Here is a 24,986-nt window from a genome sequence, read left to right on the forward strand (position 1 = left end):
ACATTACCTGGGCTAGAAATGTGAATTAGTGGGGGAAGGAGAAGCCTATTAACTTGTTACTGTGCCTCTCCCTTTTACATAGTTATAGCTATTATGTCCTTAAACCAGTGTTTCTCAGTCTTTTTGCTTTTTGTTTTCTTGCTACCCCTTTTACTCAAGGAGTCTTTTTTAACATTTTTCACCTAATTGCTCCCCAATGAAATCATAATACCACTGATATACTGTTTATGTATTGTATTGTGCTATATACAAGAGAAGAGTAAGGTTTTTTTCTCCCCAAGAACCTGTTTTCTTGGTGGAGAATGCATGCCTTAAACTTACATTTGTTAACGGGTAAACTTTTCCCTTGTAGGAGGACATTTCCACTTCAAAAGGCTAAGTTTTAACATATTGAATCAGAACTGTCTAATACACCTGTGCTTTTATAAAAGCTTTATTTTAAGCTGATTGTTATTTAAATAAGTATGCTGGAATCTTAATATACTAAGAATATTGGGAAATTAATTGTTTTGTATATTTGAAAGAATTCAGGTTTTTTCTGTGTTAAAGGCCTCCAGATTATGCAGCCATATGTGCCTTTTGTTCCTTCAACAAGTATTTATTGAAGGTGAACTCTGTGCAAGATTCTGTGCCGGGTACTGAGGAGGCAGTGTCTTGTGGACTTCAGCCTGGCCTTTATTCTTTATTAGCCAGAATACTGATATGGGTTGTGTATACTTCTCCTGTAGAGTAGTTTTGACTGTATTGATATTTACACATTAGCAACAAGGTGCTAGGGGCACATGGTGAAAATCCCTGGGAGTTGGTGTAATTGTTTTTTTAGGACATACTGTTTGTATGCACTGGGTGTATGTTAGTGCATGAAAAGATTGGAATCAAGTGAAAGCAGTTCTGTTTCCCATTATGTCCTGCAACCTGTGATATTTGTCTCACTGCATAAATGCACATTACCCTACCTGCCGTATGGAAATCCACTAAATTCTTGAGCCATTCTAAACGACCAATGTTGGATCCAAATACATACTGCACAACACAACTGGGAAACCTCAGTATGGGGTTTGTTTAAAGAATATGGCACCACCACCTCACTACTGTGTAATTGCCAGAGTGGAATATATAGTTTCAGGCTACTTTTAAGTTGCCTTGTTGATATGGGTCAAATATATTTCAGAAAGAATACTAGGTAACATGAGTTGTCAGGAGGCTTTGGTTAGAGAGTCCATCTAGACTATAGTGCTTTTCTTTAATTCATTCATGCACTTCATTGTATAATTATTTACTCTGCTCCTACTCTCTGAGCCAGGCCCCTGGTGAATAAAACAAAAAGGCTCTCATTTTCACTCATCCTATCTGTTCCCATTTCTTGAAAAAATAATGTAAGACATTTTAACAAAGAAAAACAACTTTCCTTTCATTCATTTACATGTGTTTGAGAATCTGCTGTGAGCAGATACTATATAAGTAGACATCATCTCTGCCCTCAAGTATCTTGTAAACTTGTTTTCCAATCATTCATTCAAAAGAATGAATGACAGCCACTCATTCATTTTTTTTAAAAGTGTCTGTGCAGCCAGACAACGTGCATGCAGGTCAGTGCCCAGGAAATCATAGATGAACATGAACACGTACGTACTCAGTGCATGAAGGGCCACAACTCCTAGCCTATGGGATAGCATCTTTGGTTAGTGCACAGAGTGGTAAGTGGTGTAATGAGCTCTGCTCACAGTATTGGGAGAATGCAAAAGAAGAAGACTGAAATGGGGTTTCCTGAATCAGCCCTGTGTAGGTGAGAAGTTTAGAGGTGACTCTTGATCTTTTAAAATTGAGGCTGGAGCAAAGGGATTACTTGGAAAGGACAATGTGGAGAGAGTTCCAGTATGAGGGAACAGTATGTAATAAGGATAAAATGTAAGGTACCATGGCAGTTCTACAAAACTGCAAGTGCTCTATTTTGATTTGGCTATAGAAAGTAGTAGTAAGTGAATCTAATGTAGTAAAGTAATTGCTACATAAATCCTCAGAAGTAAATCCTTCTTATGCTAGTCCAGTAAATGGTTCAATGAAACAGGTCACCCAGTGTGGTAGTTAGAGTCAGGTGTCAACTTGGCATGTGAAACTCATCTATGGCTAATTATATCTGCAGTCAGCTAAGGGAAGTGCCTTCTGCAATGAGAGATGTTTAATTTAATTAGCTGGAGGCTTAAAAAGAGAGAAGTCAAAAGAGAGCTCAGCGCAGCTGAGCAGCGCTGAGCAGCTCAGCATTCCCAACCTCAACCCAGATGTTTGGAGATGCTGAAAGGAATTGCCCTGGGGAAAGCCGTTGGAACCCAGAAGCCAGGAGAGAAGGCCAGCAGATGTCACCTGTGCCTTCCCATGTAACAGAGAACTCCAGATGAAAGTTAGCTGCCCTTCCTCTGAAGAACTGTAAGTTTTTAACTAAATAAATCCCCTTTTTTTAAAAGCCAGTCCATCTCTGGTGTATTGCATTCTGGTAGCTTTAGCAGACTAAAGCTTGTTTTCACCCAGAAACAAGCAAACAAACGTACTGTGTGATTAACGATGTATCAAATCCATTGGATGGTAAGTGATAAATACTATTGGGATAATTGATGTTATTTGGAAAGCAATAAATTTGTACCCTTTATGATTTTTAGTCAGGTTTTAGGAACTAGAAACTTAGAAATTAGAGGATTAAGATTTCCCTTTGTAGTCCATCGATTGATGAGTAGAAGTGTGAACTGTAGTGCATACATACAATGGAATATTGTGTGGCTGCAGAAAGGAATGAAGTCGTGAAGCATGCAAACAAAGGTGATGAACCTTGAGGACAGTTTGTTGAACAAAATAAGCCAGAAGCTAAAGAACAAATATTTTATGGTCTCACTAATATAAACATACTACAATGAACTAACTCTGAGAATTAAATTCAAGAGCATAGGTTACCAGGAGTTAAAAGTAGGCAGACTGGGCAATTGATGATTAAGGAGTGCAGAATGTTCAACAAGGTTCATTGTAAAGGTTCAGAAATGAATAGCACAATACTGTGTGATGGCAACATCATAGTGTAAGGGTAATGAATAAAGTGGAGTGTCATTATGGTTGCGAGAGGAAGGCTGGAGTCATGTATGTCATCAGAAGAAAGCTAGAGGATAAAAACTGGGACTGTATAACTTAGTGAAGCCCAGGGTTTTGCTAAATTATATGTAAGATAATTTTTACATATAAGCATGTTTTAATATGAACTAGAATAACATATGTCACTCTTTCAAAGTATTAGGGTGTTATATGGGAAAAATACAATTACTATAAACTAAGGTTTATAGTTAACAGTAAAATTGTAATATTTTTTCATTAGTTGTAACAAAGAAACTTAACAAAGCTAATTTTCCACAATGGGAGTGTATAAGGCATATGGGATTTTTTCCTTTGTAAGAAATAAGAAAGTTTTCATATTGACTGTAGTGATGAATGCATAGCTATGTGATTATACCAAGAGCCATTGGTTGTACACTTAGGATGGATTGTATAGTGTGTGAATAAAACTTTTTTTTTTTTTAAGATTTCCTTCTGTGAATTAAAATATAAGATCGACACTGGTGGATCAGAGTGTGTGTGTGTGTGTATATATATGTATGTGTATGTATGTGTGTGTGTGTGTGTATGTATATATATATATATATATACATACACACACACACACAAATTACCTTAAAGAACCAAATATCTTACCTATTACCAAATATCTTACCTATTACCAAATGTCTTACAGAATTACATGAAGCATGTGTGTATATATATGCTTCATTGAATTGTTGATCCTATTAGCAAGACCCCATGCTCAAAAGTACCCTGGGTATAGTTTAATGCTGTGCTGTTGCATCCTTTTGAAATTCTTATAATTTTTGAACAAGCAGCAGCATTTTCATTTTGCACTGGGCCCTGCAAGTTGTACAGCCAGTCCTGTCTATTAGGAACTTGGTCACTCAACGAAACAGAATGTAAAAGTACATGCCTTTGTGCTCTCTGGAGAGTCGCAGGCAACCCAATTAAAGTTTCTCAGTCACATTAGCAAGGCATCTGTATTGTGTATATGGATGCTTCAGGCTGTTCCAGACTGATGCCATTAAACATTCAATTTATTTTCATTTCCTGCTCACCAAGCAACTTTTAAATTGTGATTTGGCTTCCTGTATGGTCTTCCTGCAAGGAGCACACTGGTCTTACTGGCTCCGTATGTCACTCAGGAAGTGAGTTACTAAATTGGCATTCTGGTTATGTGCATCAGTGAGGTGGTTTAATGTGAGCCTGCTCCAAAAGACAGACCCACTTTTGTTAGATTTTTGAGACAGAAAGCTGATTCCAGACCATGTATAGGTAAATTCACCAAGGCAGTGAAATATAAAACTAGTGGCTAGGGGGTGGGCCACAGTGGCTCAGCAGGCAGAGTTCTTGGCTGCCATGCTGGAGACCCAGGTTCGATTCCCGGTGCCAGCCCATGCAAAAAACAAAACAGCAACAACAAAAAAACAGTGACTAGGAGCATAGGGTTTGGAGTTAGACAATCAGACAGTCCTGGGGTTTACATGAACTAGAATAGCAAGCGTTATTTAGAAGTATTGGGCCTGTCCTGTTGTTTACTACAAGGTATGATCTTGACCAAGATACACTGTCAGATGGTGATATTAACACCTATTTTAGGGTTGTTGTGAGATTAAATGAGATTATAAACACTAGGTCAGGATTTCTCAACTTTGGTGCTGTTGATAATCTGGGCTGACTAATTCTTTGTTGGGAGGGTGGGGGTGCAGTGGGATACTGTTCTGTGTATTGTAAGATGTTGAACATCTCTTGCCTCTACCCACTAAATGCCAGTAGAATCTCCTTTCTACCTGCTCTCCCCACTGTATATATACCCCCTACCCCCAACACCAGACATTGTTAGGTGTCCCCTGAGAGGCAGCATAGGCCCTGGTTGAGAACCACTGGTCTAGGTGTATAGAGTAATACCTGGAGCTAGGAAAGCTGAAGTTCGGTTTTAAAATAGTGCTGATACCAATGATGATAATACTTTTTTTTTTTTTTTTTTTGGTTTGGTGTACTTTGTTTATGGTATGTTGGTACATGACAAGGTAGGTGTGGTAGTTAGATTCAGTTGTCAACTTGGCCAGGTGAAGGCACCTAGTTCTGTTGCTGTGGACTTGAGCCAATGGTACGTGAACCTCATCTGTTGCCGATTTACATCTGCAGTCGGCTAACAGGCGTGCCTGCTGCAATGAAGGACGTTTGACTTAATTGGCTGGTGCTTAAATGAGAGACCGCAATGTAGCACAGCCCATGCAGCTCGGCATACCTCATCTCAGCACTCACAGCTCAGCCCAGGCCTTTGGAGATGCAGAAAGAAGTCACCCTGGGGAAAGTTGTTGGAATCCAGGGGCCTGGAGAGAAGGCCAGCAGAGACCATCCTGTGCCTTCCCACGTAAGGAAGAACTTCAGTGGAAAGTTAGCTGCCTTTCCTCTGAAGTACTAACAAAATAAATCCCCTTTTATTAAAAGCCAATCCGTCTCTGGTGTGCTGCATTCCAGCAGCTAGCAAACTAAAACAGTAGGGTTCTCAGCCCCTCCCCTTCTCCAGGGTGTCTGGGGTGGAAACTGTGGAGGATGGGTGATTCTCAGTAATGGGGATTGAATTGAGACCAGGACTCCACAGCAGCTGACAGCCTCTCCTCAGCTGTTGCTGGGGTGGTGATCCAGAGGCTTTTATCCTTGGATGTCATGGAGACCATAAGGCCACCATCCTGTTGCTGTAGCCAAATTTATTGTCATACCAGGAAATGACCTTAACAAAGTGGTCATTGAGGGTAATGCCAGCACCAGCGTTTTGGAAGATGGTTATCACTGTTCAAGTCACAGGAGACAGCCTGGTCCTCAGTATGGCTCAGGATGCCCTCTGACACATGTTTCACCACCATCTTGAGTTCATCATACTTGGCTGCTTTCTCTAGCTGGCAGTTCTGATCTATAGCAGATACACTGGGGGTGGGACATGGAAGGCCATGCCAGTGAGCTTCCCATTCACCTCCAGGATGACTTTGCCCACTGCCTTGGCAGTGCCAGTAGAAACGTGGATGATACGCTGGGCAGACCCTTGGCTGTCACGCTGCATTTTCCCAGAGGGGCCATCTGTAGTCTTCTGGGTAGCAGTGATGGCATGGACAGTGGTTGTGAGTCCCTCCACAATGCCAAAGTTGTCATGGATGACCTTGGCCAGGGGGCCAGGCAGTTGGGTTGGTGGTGCAGGAAGCATTGCTGACGATCTTGAGGGAACCATACTTCTCATGGTTCACACCCATCACAGACATGGGGGCATCAGCCGAAGAGGTAGAGATGATGACCCCTTTGGCACCACCCTTCAAGTGAGCACCAGCATCACCTCATTTGATGGTGGTGGGATCTCACTCCTGGAAGATAGTAATGGGATTCCCAGTGATGACAAGCTTCCTGTTCTCAACCTTGACAGTGCCTTTGAACTTGCCATGGGTGGAATCATACTGGAACATGTAGACCATGTAGTTGAGATCAATGAAGGGGTCATTGATGGCAACAACCTGCACTTTGCCAGAGTTTACAACGGCCCTGGTGATCAGGCACCATGTACGGCCCAATCTATTTATTCTGACCATCACCATCTTGCCTCAGAGATGTGGCTGGCACTGCACGAAAAGATGAGGCTGTCTGTCATGCAGGAAGAAGTAGACAGCCTGATGATAATACTCTTGATGCCTAACAGTCTTGGGGAAGATGCTCCTCAGCCTTTCACGTGTCCTTATTCTTCAGATTTCTTCATCCATGCCAGAATAAGGTCCATATAGATTAAAGGGTGAATATAGAAAGATCTAGCCTTTAAAAAGCCAAGAAGAAAGAGAAGTAACACACCTTTAGATTTGCAAATAACCTCAAAAGCAGTGAGGCTTTTGTGATGTTTAACATAGGATTTGAATAACATTAGGGAAGTTTCTTCCCTGATAGTTTTTACTATATTAAAAACAGAACATATGCATAATCTTAAAAAAAATTTTTAATTTTAGTTAAAAAGCAGACTGAATAAAACAATTGTAATATTACACATAAGGTGTTAATTGAAAACTGGTGTAAGTAGAAGAGAAAACTAAAAATTTTTCAATGTTTAGACCAAAGGAGGAAATGTATTCTGTTTATAAACATTTTTAAATTGTTCAGATTCAAGAATAATTTTTAAAAATTTTAATTATCCTTTTTTTCCCATTTAAATTGGCAAAGATTTTGAGCAATAACATCTAGTTCTGTTGTACAGTTAGAGGAGCCCACACATTCTTTGTAAGATAATGGATGGGTACAACCCCTCTGCAAAGAAACTTGGTTTCTTTGCCTTGAAAATATCATACCCTACAGTCCCGAAAATAACATTTGGGAATAATTTCTATACCATAATCTGAAATATAGACAAATGTTTATGCATAAAAATGTTCGGTTCAAGCTTGTTTTAACAGAGAGATACTGGAAACCAGCTTAATGTCCAGCATTAGAAAAGTGGTTAATTATAGCATATGATAAATAATCTGCAGTCATTAAAAAACAATATTTACAAAATGTTTTTGATGGCATGGGAAATTCTTATAGTGTTACATGAGAAAAACAGTTTTTTAAATTATGTATGGAGTATGAACTCAATTCAGAATAAAGACTGGAAGGAAATGTACAAAATCTTACTAATATTTGCCTGTGAGGGTTTGGATTATGGATAAATTATGAAAGTTACTCATATTACTCATGAATATGATTAAACTGACCATTTTGTAGCAGATTTAGATTTTATCTTTTTGTTTCTGTTCTTTTGGGTAATTTTAAGATTTCAAACAATGTTTCTCTGAATAGGAGAAAACAAAATGGAATTGTCAATGTTTTAAAATGCAACTTTGTATTTTAAGAGATTCCTTATAAACTGTAATATGAAACCATTTTTGGGGGGATAGACTGCTTTTCCTGGATGAAATGAATTAATGTTTTTCCCCTGTGAAAGAAATTAATTAAAAATTCTTTCTGGTCATTAATGTTTAAAGATACAGTTACTGTAATGTATTTCTTGGTGAATGAATATTTAAAATGTCCATTTTTGTATTTGTAGTATGTGCAGAAGCTTATAATCCTGATGAAGAAGAAGATGATGCAGAATCCAGGGTATGTAATTTACTGAATAAATTAATTTTAAATAGATACTACTCTGTGGTATAAAGAAAATAATAGAAAGGATGTTAATAGACATAAATATGGGTTAACAGGAGACATAATGGAATCATTTTCACGATTCTTTCCCCAGTCTTCTCTGTGATAGCCTACTTCAACTTGAAGTTTTAGGGAGTTACTTTTATCTAAAAAATATGTCTCTTTGGATAAAAAGAGAAGGTGCCTCAGTGGCAGAAGTCTCGCCTGCCATGCCGGAGACCCGGGTTCGATTCCTGGTGCCTAAAAAAAAAAGAGAAGGTGCACATTAAAACTCACTGGAGTTGTGGTTTTAGTTCTTTTACAAAATACAGCCTGGTGGTGAAAACGTTTTTAGGTATCTTTCTCATAATGATACCATTGTATTTCTAACACAGTATTTCTAATAAAAAATACTGGGAAAGGCCTTCTGCTTCTATTAATTTCTAACAAAAGTTTACTCTTAAACAAACAAATCACCTCTTAAGCATCAGTACAGCAATTATTAGTTGTTGTTTTTAATTCTCTGATTATGACAGTTTGCTCAGAAACTGGTTTCTTGGAGACCCTAATGTTTTTTTGTTTTTTTTTTTAACACGGGCAGGCACTGGAATTTGACCCAGGAGACCCTATGTTTTTGTAAGAATTTGTCCAGTGTAACTTGAAGCGGTTTTTAAGATGTGACCTTTAGCTTAGCTCTCCTATTATTTATTCTGTAAAAGTAAACTAAATAAGAGATTACTGTGCCTAAAAATGGAAAGTAATTGCTTTACTGCTTTTTTGAATACGTATTTTGAACAAGTCCCCCTTTTCTCCTTGGCCTTCAAAAAAAACCAGAAAGCAGAAACAGACTTCTTTGCTTCTGATGAAAAATTCTTAAATAAGATAAATTTTTAATATGGAAAAGCAGATGCTATATTCCTAAATTACTTCATCATTAATTTTCCTGAAGTATAGGGAAAATCCAGTAGTAAAAAGACAGGAGCCTTATGACAGAAGAAATCCTTTTTCATTCTTGTATATATAGGGTTTATCTGCCCCGTGGTTGTTGGAGCTCATTTCTCGCTGAAAATTAAATTATTTTGATGAAGTCCATAAATCTCAGTCTATATTCTTTTTACCTCACTGAAAATTTTGTTGTCTCAGGAGCAAGGTATCTTTACTAAATTTTAATATGCTGTTACGACTCCATGTGGTCTGAAAAACTAGATCAAATCTGTCATATACTTCATGTATCTCAAAGAAACAAAATAGGGGATATTTAAAGACCATATGCTTTTTTTTATATTTTATATTTTTATATTTTTTATATTTTATATTTTTATACATGTATGATTTGCAAAACTTAGTAATGTAAATAAGTGGTTGAGCTGATTTAAATTAGTGAAAATCTAAATTAAAGAATATTTTAAAATACAATTTGAAAACAATATATAATAATTCATAGATTCAAAATCTACTAGGACTTGATAGGAATTTTAGATACCATTTGGTACATGAGATATTAAGTGATTTGACCAACAGTTTTGTTAGGAGAGGCTCTACTGGTTACTGTACATTTGGCTGTCAGTAAAAGAACTGGTCCCATTGACATAAAAATGAAAAAGAACATCTAGGGGAGAAATTATTGTACAGATGCTTCAAGATTGCTTAGAATTCCAGTAAGAGTTAAAAACTAAACTGTAGGTAGCAGGCAGGAGCCAGCCTGTCTCTGGGCTTCATTTAACAGTGATGGGGCAAGACTTAAGAGTATTCTCTTTGAAGGGGACTCATCTACCACTCTCTACTTATTGCAGTATCTCTCAATTCAAAATTCCATTTTCCTAGGAGGGAGTTTCCTAGTGGCAGGGTGAAGAAATCCAGAGTTGGCTACTAGAGAACCAACCACTCCTATAAATGAAGGCAGTTCCTAGCATTGGCCTTAAGAGTTTTCCCTGTCTCACCCTTCTAGTTATTTTTGATAGGTTTTTATAATTGCTATGTTAATTATATGTTAATGATTGTAATAAAGTGCTTTAGGTTCTCAATTAGGTTGAGTATTCTCTCCTATAAATGTGTTACCAAAAACTACTATTTTTTTTTTCTTAGAAATTATAAGACAAACTGCACCATAACCGTTGGGAATGATAATTACAGATTTCAAAGTTAATTGGCTCTAAACTGATACTGAGAAATGTCTGTGAAGAAAACATATACTTTATTTTGATAAAGTAACATTTGGGCATCTTGTATTGCTTCATGGAAGCTATGTACGTATCTCCAAATCCTTAAGTCTCTTAGACTAGTAGGTATTTATTCTCTGATATGAATTGAAAGAGCATTTAAATACTTGGACTCTTTTTGGAAAATAATAAATAGTTTTAGTTTTAATATCTTTGATAAATGAAAACTTAAGAATTATATGTCTAGCATGTAGAAATTGGTAAAGACCAAATAAATTTTAAAAGTGATACATTTCTTTGTTCTGTTACTCCACAAATTTTTTTTTTTGAGTGCCTTTTACATACCTAGTTCCCATGCTAGGTGCTGGGTTGATAGTGATGAGCAAAATGAAAGAGTCCCTGCCCTCATGGAACTTAGAGTCTAGTGGTAGAAGCAGTAACAAGTAAATAAATTAATGAATAATTCCGAAATATGAGGTACTAAAGGAACAGTGAAACAGGGTATAGGAATTAAAACAAAACCAAACAAAGCTCCCCAAAGCCAGGGGCCTTAATTATGTAGAATGTTTGGACAAGGCCTTCTTGAGGTAAGATCAGAAGGATGGACAGGAAGGGAGAGTCTTGCCAGTACTGTAGTCCTAGGAATATTTTCAGGCATGCCTGAAGGTGATCTGAGGGGACTTGCTCAGAAGTTTGAGGTCCTAGGTAAAGCAGGTATGGGTGGTGCTGAATGAGTGGTGGAGGTGAGAAGGGAGATGGAAAGAGTGGGGACTTACTTCTGAGTACGTGTGATAGAATCCATTGAGGTTTTAAGCAAAAGAATGGGATGTTCTTATTAAAATGTTTAAAAAGAGTACTTTTAGCTCTGTGTGGAGAATGGATTGGAGAAATATGAAAACATCTTGTACAGATTTCTCTTGTTTGACAAAAGTTATATAATATTTTCTCTAAAGAAAATGTCTTGAAGTATATTTTATTTCTTAGTTGGTTTTCTAATTTTTTTCATTGAAAGGCAGCAGGGCGTAGTGGTTTAGAGCAGGAGTCAGCAAACTTTTTCTGCAAAGGGTTAGACAGTAAATATATTAGGCTTTGCGGACCATAGGTCTCTGTTGCAACATCTTAGCTCTCCTGAAAGCAGCTATAGATAATACATCATGAATGAATGTGGCTGTGTGCCAATAAAATGTTATGTATGGGCATTGGAATTTGAATTTCCTATAATTTTCATCTGTCAGGAAATCTAAGTCTTTTTTTCTGTCGTTAAAAAATGTAAAACCCGGGTGCACAGGTCCTTCATTGTAGAATGCTTGCTTTCCATGGGGGCTAGATTCCCAAACCATGCACCTATTAAAAAAACACAGGTGAAACCCTTCTTAGCTCAGGGGCCATACAGAAACAGATTGAGCCTGCAGGCCATAGTTTGCTGACCCCTGGTTTACAGCACAGACCTTGAATGCCCATTCTGCAGCTTATAGACTGTGTGACCTTGGAGAATTTACCTGTGCAAGCTCATTTTCTTAACTCTAAGTTGGTACCTTCTTCAAATGGGGTCTGTGACTAGGATATAATGAGTTGATGTTTGTAAAGCCCTTAAAACAGTGCCTGGCACATAATAAATGCTACCTAAATTTTTAAAAACATTATTTTTATCTTGATATTGGAAGTCAGTTTTAATAAAAAACAAAGTTGCCTCTAGTGTAATAACAACCAAACTTGTATATACTCTGGAAGCCTTAGTTATCCAGAGGCAGATTTCATATATTTGATCACGTGAAGCCCAACAGAAAAAGTGAGTCTTCAGAAGCAGGAGTTATGGGGCGGAGGAGCCCAGGCTTCAAAGATTGCACCTGGTTTCTGTTTGCTTTCCAGAACAAAGAGCAGCTTTACAGGAGGTCTGTAATAGATGAGGGGCTCTAAGTATTGAAAAGGGATGCCATGGAGGCTGTGAGAGGAACAGAAGAAAAAAGAGAAGCAAAGAGGACAGCAGTAAACAATAGCAGTGGTGGCAGGATTGAGACACCGATACAATTTAGAAATTAATTGATAAGATTAGAAGTAGCTAGAAAGAGAGAAGGTAGAGGTAAAAGCTGGGTTTGTATGTGAGGGATTCCTAGGAAGAGAATGAGTGGGGGAGAAAGAAACTAAATTGACAAGAATAATGTAGAAACAAGATGGTGATGTGGTATCCCAAACTTTTTCTCTTTTTCCCAAAGTTATGGTTGTTGCAGTTTGAAGTTCTAAATGTATTTTGTGAAAGGAGAAATAGCTGATTTTTTGTTTGTTTTATTGTTACTCTTCCTTATTTGAAGTAGGAGAAGTGGATTTTGGTTGGTATGATTTAGTTAATATCCACATTTTAAAGTGGCAGTATAGCAGTGGATTAGCAGGTACCAGGGACTGCTTTTTCTGTGTTCATATGTTGTCTTAGAATCTAGTTTGAGATGATAGTAAACAAAAGTACCCTTGAAGGAAAGAAAGTTCATTGACCCCCCTTCTCACTGGCTAATAGTCTTTTATTTAGTATATAACTGGTACATATTAATTGTATAGTTCCTAATGATTTTGCTTGGACTTACGATTTTCCATCACAGCCAATTGAGATGGGTTTGAAATGTTCATTTTAATCTCCTGTTATGAATTTTAACATATTCATGAGCAGAAAACCCACTGCAGTCTAATTCTTGTTACTCCAGTGGGTAGACTGATTGGCTGAAAAGGCAGAGGACTCACACCAGTCATCTACCATGATCATTCTGTGAATGAACAGTGGAATAGGGAATGGTGGCCTATAGGTCTTCAGGAATCCAGCTCAGTGTCTGCTGCTTTGAGGGCTAGCCCTTGCCTCTAATTCATTCTGTAGTTACAAACTGTCGATGTTGGTGACAGAATGAGCCTTTTGGTCCAAGTCAGTTGAGCCTTCTCTATGTAATTAGTCAAAAGGGACTCTGGAGAGTTGGCAAACCATTTATAGAGGACTATCTGTGGGTCTTCACCCATCCTGGAATATTTTCCTTAGGCGTATTATAAAACGAGCACATTAGCACTCTGTGGATTCATTGTTCCTCAAATACACACTCTCTTGGGATGGCAGGGCATGGTTGATGGCTGCCTTCTGAAAATTACTCATCGTGGGGACAGTTATATGCATTGTGAATAGAGATGTGTTTAGCATCAAATACAAAATGCATTTAAGAATTTTCTTGCTTCTGTAGATTTTATGAAGTTTCAAAGGAAAGAGCTAAATCTTGACAGAATATTAATAAACTCAGTAGAAACAGAATACAGGCAGTTTCTAGATTTTCAGTGTAGCTTTTGTAACCTGTTGTCTTTTTGCACTTATTCCTACCAGCTGGAAGTTTATCAAATCTTTCTAACCAACTACAGACCTTTGCATAATGAACTTGCTCTAACTGGGGGAAAACACTCTTCTGAATACTATTCAGGCGATATTGACGAATATACACCACCTCCTTGAGACAAATTTGTATTACTTTCCCCACTTAGTGTTCTTAATAATTATATTTTAATTACTAGTCACCCAAAATGAACATCACTACTAACCTAAGGTGAACCTGAGCACTAGCCTCTCTTCTAACAGCCCACTGATTTATGTTAGGAGATTTTATCCCTTATGAGTATCTGTAAGGTGAGTAAATAACTGAATTATAATGTAGATTTTTTATTTGTTTGGTGTTCTTTTAGATTATACATCCCAAAACTGATGATCAAAGAAATAGATTGCAAGAGGCTTGCAAAGACATCCTGCTGTTTAAAAATCTGGATCCGGTAAGATAAATCATAATAAAATCTTTTTTCATTACCAGCATTAAGAACTGTTTAAGATCTTGGATTTTACCCTGATTGCAAGCTGACAAGCTATTCTGTTACTGTGTCATGGAAATTGGTAGAAGGCATGAGACTCCTGAGTCATAGACAAAGGATTTTATTACTGTAAACATTACTAAAATCTTCATCTTGATTTGTGTATCCCTCTCTCCACCTTCCTTCCTACCTCCCCTCCCAGACAATGTCAAAAGCCCTTTGTGAATGTCTGTACATCAAGTTGACTATGTTAAAGGAGAGGAACATTGAGCTTGGGGGTCCACTGCTTTTAGCACAAGGAGTAAGGAAGCTTATTGTGTGTCTGGAAGAAGACATTATTTCATCCTTCAAGGCTACTTGCTACAAACACAACCCTGAGAAATGGATCAATAAAGAGCAGTTAGTGGATTGTGTTCCTTATACACCTAGCAAAAATGTGTAGGAACCTTTGAGCCTATGTAGGATTGCCTCTTTCGGTAACCACTGATAGTAATTATATTTTATTGTGTAACTTCTGTATTATACATATTTTACTTGGCTTTAAAGTTGGCAGATTTTTTGTTCTTTATAGGATTTTTAAATCTCTAGTCTCAGTATGAGTGAGCATGCTCTTCACATTTTATCCTCCACTCTGGCCTAAATGTTCTGCTTCCTTCATCACAGATTGTACTTATTTGGGAAAGAACCCATGTCACCATGTTCTAATGTAAAAACTGAGTTACTTTTTGTAATTTACCCTACTTTTTAGGGGTTCAAATGTAACATCTTATAGTTTGAGGTTAGTGCCCAAGAGAAGAAAGCAATAAATCCAGCCCCTCTTTTTAAGATGAGGTCGTCTATAAAAGGACATTTTTATAAAGATGGAAGTATTGCAGCATACCAGATCTCCTACACTGGGTCATATTAACACCCTGAAATATTTTTTTATTCTCTTCCGTTTCTATTTTATGTTTATATCATATCCTCTGGAAACAGGGATTATATTTTGTGACTCTGGAGATACTGTTTTGGGACCACATATTACAAATCTATATGTCTATCCCTGAATCCAGATTACATGCTCTCACAGTCCTGAACTGACCATGCCAAAGATCCATTAGCCACTTCATCTGTCTGTTCTCTTGAGGCATATGGCACTCTTATATATATTTATATCCTTATGTCACTCTTTAGGTAGCATATGGCACTCAAGGTATACATACTAGGACAAGAATAAGAACGTTTTCAGTTATATTTATTTAGGTATGGATATTCAGTGATAAGTTTTATTTTAAAGTATTTTGTTATTTGTAATAAAATGATGGTATTTATGCTAAATAATCTTGAGCCCAGGTCTTATTAAAAGTTTCACCCCTTGAACATAGTTACATTCTCATAGTGTGAATTAAGTCTGTTCAGGGTAGCCTTGGTATATCTTTCTTATCCAAATTTATTTACTCAGTCCATTCATCCCACATTCATGAGCACCATCACTCCAGGCATGGTGGTCAATGCTGAGAAAATCAAACCCTGGCTCAATACCCTGGGCTGCTATTGAAGCTGGCTTGTGGATTAGTATTCTCTAAGGCAAGGCCTCTTGTCTAGTTTCATCCAGGTCCTCCAGAATTCTCATCGAGTTTGCAAAACTAGGAGCTCTAAAGAATGGGGTTGCAGGTTGTTCTCTCTAATAATGGAAGAATAAGAGATGGAATTAAGATAGAAAGTTTAAGAATTTGGTCTTTAAATGGAAAAATCTTCTGGTCATATTAAATATTGGAATAAGCAACTAAAGGGAATATGTGAAATTTTGATGCACTTCCAAATAATCCCATACTCATTGATCTAGAATGATAAGGGGCTATGAAAACAAAAGGACACCAAACCATGTGGCTTTTACTGATTTCCCACCTCTATGAGTCCTAACAGTGATTATTGTAAAACATACGACTTCATGTATTTATTATATATAAGATGATAATTTTGTTAATGGGATTACACTGGTTGAATGTTTAACTCTTTTGTTCCAAATGCCCATGGAAGGCTGTGCAGTGAATCTTTCGTTTGCACTTGTAGTAGGCTTCAGTGAAGTAGTCTTTGGTTTTTGACTAGAACTTTACATGGGAAAATTTCAGAGGTCACCTGAAACAGCTTCTTAAACTTAAATATGCCTCCATATCATTAAGGAACTTGTTAAAATGCAGATTGTGATTCAGTAGGCCTGAGAGTTTGCATTTCTCACAAGCTCCCTGGTGATACCAGTGCTGCTTGCTGGGCCGCAACTGTACTTTGAGTAGCAAAGACTAGAGCCCAATGTGAAAATATTTTAGTTCAGTATTTTGGAACATACCGTATGTTATTTTCTTTGTATACTTCCCTGTGCAATTGAATCAATATTTCAGTGTTTCAGCAGTGTATAAACAGTGATATCTTAGTGTCTATGTACTAAGTGAGTAACAGACATGAATGAAGAAATTGCTAGTTATACTTTCCTAAGGTACTTTTTATTCCATTACGTATCTAAATTAATTTTCCTTACACTTTCAACTTTATATTAAAGCACTGTGAAAATTTTGGTTGCATTTAAAAGTATATTAAAACTTTTGGAAGCATAGTCTGGTAAGGAGCAACTTACTTAATTAAAGTGATTATTTTTATGAACATAGGAATTTTTTTAGATTTCTTTCACTGCTCTGTTAAAGGTCTTCTATATAGATTTTTAAAAACAGTGTATGGGAAAAAAATAGAAGATACCAGTTCATTAATTTCTAATTAAAGGACAGAAATATATTTTTCATTATTGAATAGTTAATAGGGAAGAAGGAAATATATTTACATAGATGTTCCCAAAAGATCTATTTTTGGAATTTGGGGGAAAAGAAACAGCTTGATTTATTCCCTTACTACCTCAAATCCTTTTAGGAATGATGCAGAATAAAAATAAGTACACATTAATTTTTCTCAACAAATTGCCACCTGGCTTAAGAAATTTATACTCAAGCATGGCAGCATAAAGGTTTTAGGTTAAAGTCATATTTTAAGCAGTCTTCTAATTTTTTATTATATACACTTTTTACAATAATTCCAAATGCATTTTAATTGAATTCATAAAGAATACATTTAATCTGCTTATCATACAACAGTTTCTTAACTTCAGTTTTGTATGTTCCAAGGCCCATTCAATGTGTTGGAGGCCCAAAGATATTTAGATATGGCTCTTGTTTTCTCAGCCCTTATAATTTGTTGAGGGTTACAAATACGTATACAACCATTTCAGTAAAACATAAATGCTATAACATGGTCAAGACAAGATGAGCATCTCTTAACCTAACTGGAGGTTGGTTAAGGATGCTGGAGAGGCCACCTGAGCTGAGCCTCTGAAAATGAGCAGGAGGTAGCCAGTTGAAGATAGTACAGAAAGTGTCATCACTAGAAAGTAGAAGGAAGACATTCTGTGGTGGGAGCTAAGATGTGGGTGCTGTGTCATGAAGGACCATTCTTGAATGCTGTGCTCTAGCATTGGGCACATCCTATGGGCAGTGAGCGCAATTGAAGAGTTTTAAGTAGAGAAGTGTAACAGTGAGATTTGTCTAAGATCACTTTGGTGGCATTGTAGAGGATAGAGTTAAATGGGGAAGTGGCCAAGAACGGAATAATGAAGCTTAGTTAGAAAACTGCATGGCATGATTCAGAGAAAATAAATAGGCATGAACTAGGGAAGAGGAAAAAGGGGTAGACAAAAAATAATGACTTCAGGAAATAATTAGGAGTTTGAGTAACAGAAGTTGGTACTCAGTGAATTGGAGTCTGAAGGGAAGGGTCTAGGATGACTCCCAGTGTCTGGCTAAAATGACTATGAAGATGGTAACTTTTCCTGAGATGGGAAAGCTTGAAGGAGGAAAGGGCAAGAGTAATTACTTACTAATTACCAAGAAGAAGAAAAGTGGCTTTGGTCTACTATCTTATTTGAATTTGCTGAAGTCATTGTTTAGCTTGAAAATTTCCTTAGAGTGCTGTATATTCATACATTCAGCATAGCATTTACAATTATTCATCTCTTTGAAGATATTCTTTTCATGAATATTTTTCAATATTTTCATGACTCTGTAGGTCATTTTTCTTTCTAAAATATTTCTAATTTGAGGCAAACTAAAATAAATTTCTTATGCTATATGATAGGCTCTTTCATTAATGCAAAGTAAATTTGTTATTTTTCAAGTGAGTCAGAGCCCCTTTTAACTGAGCTTAGTCTCGGTTTTGCATTCTGTGGGAGAATAAGATGTGGATTTCCTACAGTAGTTGTCAGTCATCATGATAAGCTTCTGCCTATTAAATATTTCCTAAGTTCTTTTCACTTTGTTCATAATTATAGGGAAATTGCATTTCGATTGACTATAACAGACACTTGTCATATAGAGAGGCTCTAAAAGAAAGAATATTCCTGTATTTTATTTTATCATGAATTACTTTTTCATATATTATCATGAATTACTTTTTCATATATCCATGTATGATTTCTTTAGCATTATAATGTTTTCAAATGCAGCTAATTCCAGGATAACCAAAAATGTTACTGTAGCGGTTTATTTAATCTTTTCCCCCATTTGCCATTTAGAGTTAGAGCCAATCAGTAAAGCTGTTATTCCCTTCTCCACTTGCCCTAAAAGAGTTGATACATAAATAGTAAGCAAAACAAAATATTAGTAAACCATTTAATCAACCTTCAGAATTTTGACAGGTGACCATATGTTGCCTGAGTTGATGAACTCATTTGGGTAAAATGGTCCCCTTGGAGCCAATTAGCATCGCATCAAGAAAGCACTGCTTTATTGCCACCTTGGCTTCATCTTCGGCCCCAGCTGTTCTTTCACAAGTAAGTGTCAGAGCTCCCGGGTACCCAGAGGGGAATGAAAATCACCTCATGTAAACATATTACCATCATTCTTCAAAAGTTTCTTCTAGCTTATATGATGATGTAATACTATAGTTTCTATTTTAAATGTAGAATTATTTTAACTAAGTAAAAATTTTAAATCAACATACAAATCCAATTTACAAAAATTTAAAAAGATCAAAAGAGTATTTAGTGAAAAGTAGATCTCCCTTCCACCCTTGTCTTCCGGCAACCAAGTTCCTCAGGGCCAAGTTCTTTTAGCACTCTCATGTGTATCTTTCTAGGGTTATACTACACAAGTATATTATTTTTAAATTTTTGGTGGTGGCAGACTCTATACCTTACCCCTCCCTTTCATTGATCACTAGCATTTCAAACTAAATTTACTTTAACATTTGTTCCCCCTATTGTTTATTTTTATTCCATATGTTCTACTCATCTGTTGACAAGGTAGATAAAAGGAGCATCAGACACAAGGTTTTCACCCTTGTCTTCCGGCAACCAAGTTCCTCAGGGCCAAGTTCTTTTAGCACTCTCGTGTGTATCTTTCTAGGGTTATACTACACAAGTATATTATTTTTAAATTTTTGATGGTGGCAGACTCTATAGTGTTCTGTCCTATTCTTTTTTTTTTTTTTTAATATAACAACATATAGAGATTCTGCATACTTTTTAAAGATAATTTTGTTTTGTCATTCCATTAATTTGGTTATTTTTTTAATGGTGTTTCATACTTTTCAGTGTAAAAGTCTTAACTTTTTTTTCCGTTCTACATATATAATCAGTAATTCACAATATCATCACATAGTTGCATATTCATCATCATGATCATTTCTTAGGACATTTGCATCAATTCAGAAAAAGAAATAAAACAGAAACAGAAAAAAAAATTTATACATACCATACCCCTTACCCCTCCCTTTCATTGATCACTAGCATTTCAAACTAAATTTACTTTAACATTTGTTCCCCCTATTGTTTATTTTTATTCCATATGTTCTACTCGTCTGTTGACAAGGTAGATAAAAGGAGCATCAGACACAAGGTTTTCACAATCACACAGTTACATTGTGAAAGCTATATCATTATACAGTCATCATCAAGAAACATGGCGACTGGAACACAGCTCTACATTTTCAGGCAGTTCCCTCCAGCCTCTCCATTACGTCTTGAATAACAAGGTGATATCTACTTACTGCGTAAGAATAAACCTCCAGGATAACCTCTTGACTCTGTTTGGAATCTCTCAGCCATTGACACTTTGTCTCATTTCACTCGTTCCCCTTTTGGTTGAGAAGGTTTTCTCAATCCCTTGATGCTGCATCTCAGCTCATTCTAGGATTTCTGTCCTACATTGCCAGGAAGGTCCACACCCCTGGGAGTCATGTCCCACATAGACAGGGGGACGGTGGTGAGTTTGCTTGTTGCGTTGGCTGGAGAGAGAGGCCACATCTGAGCAACAAAAGAGGCTCTCTTGGGGGTGACTCTTAGGCCTAATTTTAAATAGGCTTGACCTATCCTTTCTGGGGTTAAGTTTCATATGAAAAAACCCCAAGACTGGGGGCTCAGCCTATAGCTTTAGTTGTCCACACTGCTTGTGAGAATATCAAGAATTCAACTTGGGGAGGTTGAATTTTCCCCTGTTCTCACCATTCCTCAAAGGCGACTTTGCAAATACTTTTCCACTCACTGATCAAATCACTCTGGGAATCATCAGGGCATCACTCTGGGCAAACCAACAAAATCTCATGTCCTATCCAAGGTTCCATGTACTTACGGTGTTCAACCAAGCTATCTACATAGGTTATATTAGGAAATGCACTAGTCAAAATACAAATTTTGTACCAAATAAACATTTTTTGCTTTAGTATCACACATAAGTTGAAATGTTAAAATATTAATTACCATCTATTTTTAAAGATAATTGTTAATCACTATTAATTTATTTCTAAAAGTTTGAATTGGTGACATTTATGTATTTTAAAGCTAAACCATAAAAATACATTAACATTTTTCTGTCATTAATGTACTAAAATTGTATATATAGCAAGAAGCCCTAAATAGCCAAAATAATATGAAAAAAGAACAAAGTTAGAGTTCTCATACTTTGCAAATTCAAAACTTAATAGAAAAGCTACAGTAATAAAAGTATTGTGTTCTGGCATAAGGATAGACATATAAACCAATGGAATAGAATTAAAAATCCAGAAATAAACCCATACATCTGTGGTCAGTTGATTTTCAACAAGGGTACCAAGGCATTCAATGGAGAATCAATATTCTCTTCAACAAGTGATGCTGGGACAACTGGATATCCACATCCACACCAGATGCAAAAATACATTTACAAAATGGATCAGACCTGAATGTAAGAACTAAAACTCAGAGAAGAAAACATAAAGGTAAATTTTCATGACCTTGGATTAGGCAATTAATTTCTTAGATATGACACCAAAAGCATGAGCAACAAGAGAAAAACTAGATAATGAGACTTCATCAAAATTAAAAAGTTTTCTGCATCAAAAAAAACATTATTGTGGGTGGGCCACAGTGGCTCAGCAGGCAGAGTTCTCGCCTGTCATGCCGGAGACCTGTGTTCAATTCCTGGTGCCTGCCCATGCAAAAAATAAAAAAATTAAAAAAACATTTTCAATATCACAAAATTGAAAAGACAACCCTCAGAAGGGGAGAAAAAAATTTGGAAATCATACATCTGATAAGGATTTAATATCTAGAATATATGAACTCTTACAACTCAATAATAGCAAGACAAACAAACCAATTTAAAACTGAGCATAGGACTTAAATAGTCATTTCTTCAAAAAAGACATACAAATGGCCAATAAGTGCAAGAAAAGATGCTCAATATAACTGCTCATTAGAGAAATGCATATCAAAACCACAATGAAATATAACTTCATATCCAATAGGATGGCCATTATTTTTAAAAAGGAAAATAGCAAGTGTAGGTGAAGATGTGGAGTAAATTTCAAACCTCATGCATTGATAATGGGAATGTAAAATGGTGTAGCCGCTATGGAAAACAGGCAGTTCCTCAAAAAGTAAAACACAGAATTGCCATATGACCTGCAATTCTACTCCTAAGTATATACCCAAAAGGATTGAAAGCAGAGACTCAGATATATGTATACCAAACATTCATAGCAGCATTATTCACAGTAGCCAAAAGGTGGAAGCAACCCAACTGTCCATCATCCAATGAATGGATAAACAAAATGTGGTATATACATATGTGGAATATTATTTAGCCCAAAGAAAGAAAGAAGTTCTGGTACATGCTACAATATGGATGAACCTTGAAGACATTATGCTACGTGAAATAAGCCAAGCATAAAAGACAAATATTGTATGATTCCACTTATATGAAATATCCAGAATTCATAGGGACAGAAAGTAGATTAGAGGTTACCAGGGGCTGGGGGAAGGAGGAGGGGGACTTTGGGTTCAAGTTTCTATTTTGGGTGATGAATATGTTTTGTAATGGTGATAGCACAACATTTTAAAAGTAATGTCACTGGATTGTACTTAAAAATGGTTAAAATAATAAAGTTTAAGTTGTCACAATAAAAAAGACTAAAAAAATGGTTAATTCTATGTGATTAGAATTTCATATCAATAAAAGAAGTTATGTATATATATAAAACCCATCTGACCATGTTGATTTCCATCAGTTTTAATATTTAATGACTAAAATATACTTTATGGATAGAATTTCAATCAACTGTTTACAGTCATTCACAGGAACCCCTCCATAAAACCCTTGTGTTCCACAGAACCCATTTTGAAAAAAACACCGAGCCCTTTGTAGAGCGTTGTGGAAGATGGAAAACTTAGATTTGAATACTCTCTAGTGATAAGGAGCTCATCTGTTTTCAAAGCAACCTCATCACTGTTAGACAGTTCTTTACATTGTTTTGACTCTCCATGACACTTCCATCCAGCAGTCCCAGTTTTGGCGTCTGGATCTTCTGACATCACAGGTGTGACAGACGATAGCTAGAGGTATTCACATATGAGTCCTTTTTTTTTTTTACATGGGCAGGCACCGGGAATCGAACCCAGGTCCTCGGGCCTGGCAGGCAAGCACTCTTACCTGCTGAGCCACCGTGGCCCACCCTCATATAAGTCTTTTCTCTCACTTAAATTCTCCCAGTTTCCTGAACTGTACTTCCTATGGCATGTTTCCAGATGTTTTGATTACCCTCTTTTGAGTGTTCTCTTGCTTATCCCTGACTCCCTTGAAAGACAGAGGCCTAAATATCTCCACATTCATTTTTACAGCATCAGAGTATTCTGATGTATTGATATATCATAATTTACTTATCCAGTTCCCTGGTGATAAACATTAACTTGTTTCCAATCTCTGCTGTTAAGGTGCGACAATGAATAATGCCTGTTCACATACAATTTCACAGATATCTGTAGAATAATTTCTTAGAAAGTAGAAAGATGAAAGGATGTACATATTTGAAATCTTTATTCAGTGTTGACAGATTACCCTCCATAGGGATTATTCCATTTTACCTTCCCATCAACAATCGGTGTGCAAATGCCTTTTTCCCACACTGTCTCCAACAGTGTGTTAGTCTAACATTTTATCTTTGTGAGTCTGACAGGTAAAAAAATTTCAGTTTTAATTTGCATCTCTTTTTATTTTGAGAGAAGCTGAGCATTGGTTTATATGTTTGAGCCCCCCCTCCCTTTGGAAGCTTTGCAAATCTCATCTTTGGTGTTCTAAACGTATGTCATGTCATACTCGTGTGTGATGTTTGTAGTCATCAGTTGTGCTGGGCACTTGAGGGAGCCCTTACGCTCTAAAACTTGTGTCTTTAGATTCTGGAAAATTCATTCCATGTGTCTATATTTTCTGTCTGTTGTTTACTCTATTATCACTTTTTGTAGCTCTTATTTTTTAATCTCTTTTGAGGGTTTTTTTTTTTTTTATCTTTCTAACCTTTTATGTACTTTTTAAAAATTTTGGCTGTCATGTTTTAATTTTCCAAACTGTTCATTTTCTCTGAGGTGTTCTTTTTCTATTTTTTTATTCATGGCTATAATATTATCTTGAAAATCTCTGGGTATACAAGACAGAACTTTCTAAAAGCTCTACACTGTTTTCTGAAGTATCTATCTCATCTCATGTTATTTTGCTGTTTATCTTAGTCTTGTAGGTTACCAGAGAGGCAATAAAAAACTGATTTAGAGCTCTGAGTAAGTAGGGCAGACCTGTCAGCAGATGTACTGTTTGGTTGGAGCTGCCAGGGAGCCAGGTGTTAGGTGGAAACCCCTAAAGGCCAGCATGTGGAGGTCTTTGTTCTGGGGCACCAGTGTGTACTGGAGCTATTCTAGTTCTGATTAGTTTCATTTCTCCTTAGAACCTGACTCTGTCTGATGTTATGTCTGCGGAGAGTTGGAGTAGATGCTTGACTGCTAGGCCTTCTGTGTACGGGATAGAGGGACTTGGAAGGAAGGTATCCTGCTGATCATTGTGGGATGTTATATCAGCTTACTTGTTTTCAGCTATTTCTCACACACACCCCCAACTGAACCAGGTGTTTCCGAGTCTGGAGCTTCTTGGCGCTCTGTATGGCCCATTGGCCCCTCGATGCTCTATCCCTGCCTGCGCTTCTCTGGGATGCTCCCTGCATCGCATTTTCACTAACCTTTGTTCTGGAAATCTCTCATGTATCACTTGCTCCGTCTCAGACTAGACTTCATGTTGCTATGGATTCAAACCTTCATATCCACTATAAAATTTTAATGGGGCCTCAAAAGGAAAATAATCACATGGTCCATTCATCCTTTTAATCCAGAAGATTTTGTTTCTTTAATCTGTTCTCTACTTGTAATCTTCATTGTTTTCTTTCTCTGATCTA

The 24,986-nt window shown here is 36.8% G+C and overlaps 1 protein-coding gene across 1 annotated transcript in view; it reads left to right on the forward strand.

Annotated features, from left to right (window-relative positions):
* PRKAR2B (protein kinase cAMP-dependent type II regulatory subunit beta) overlaps window positions 1-24,986 on the forward strand; it is a 117,948-nt gene that overhangs the window by 76,453 nt on the left and 16,509 nt on the right. Inside the window, exons 3-4 of the mRNA XM_077164235.1 lie at window positions 8,162-8,214; window positions 14,100-14,183. Of these exons, the coding sequence (XP_077020350.1) occupies window positions 8,162-8,214; window positions 14,100-14,183 (137 nt within the window). The remainder of the gene's footprint in view (window positions 1-8,161; window positions 8,215-14,099; window positions 14,184-24,986) is intronic.

Source organism: Tamandua tetradactyla, chromosome 1 (genome assembly GCF_023851605.1).
Source record: "Tamandua tetradactyla isolate mTamTet1 chromosome 1, mTamTet1.pri, whole genome shotgun sequence".
NCBI lineage: Eukaryota > Metazoa > Chordata > Mammalia > Pilosa > Myrmecophagidae > Tamandua > Tamandua tetradactyla.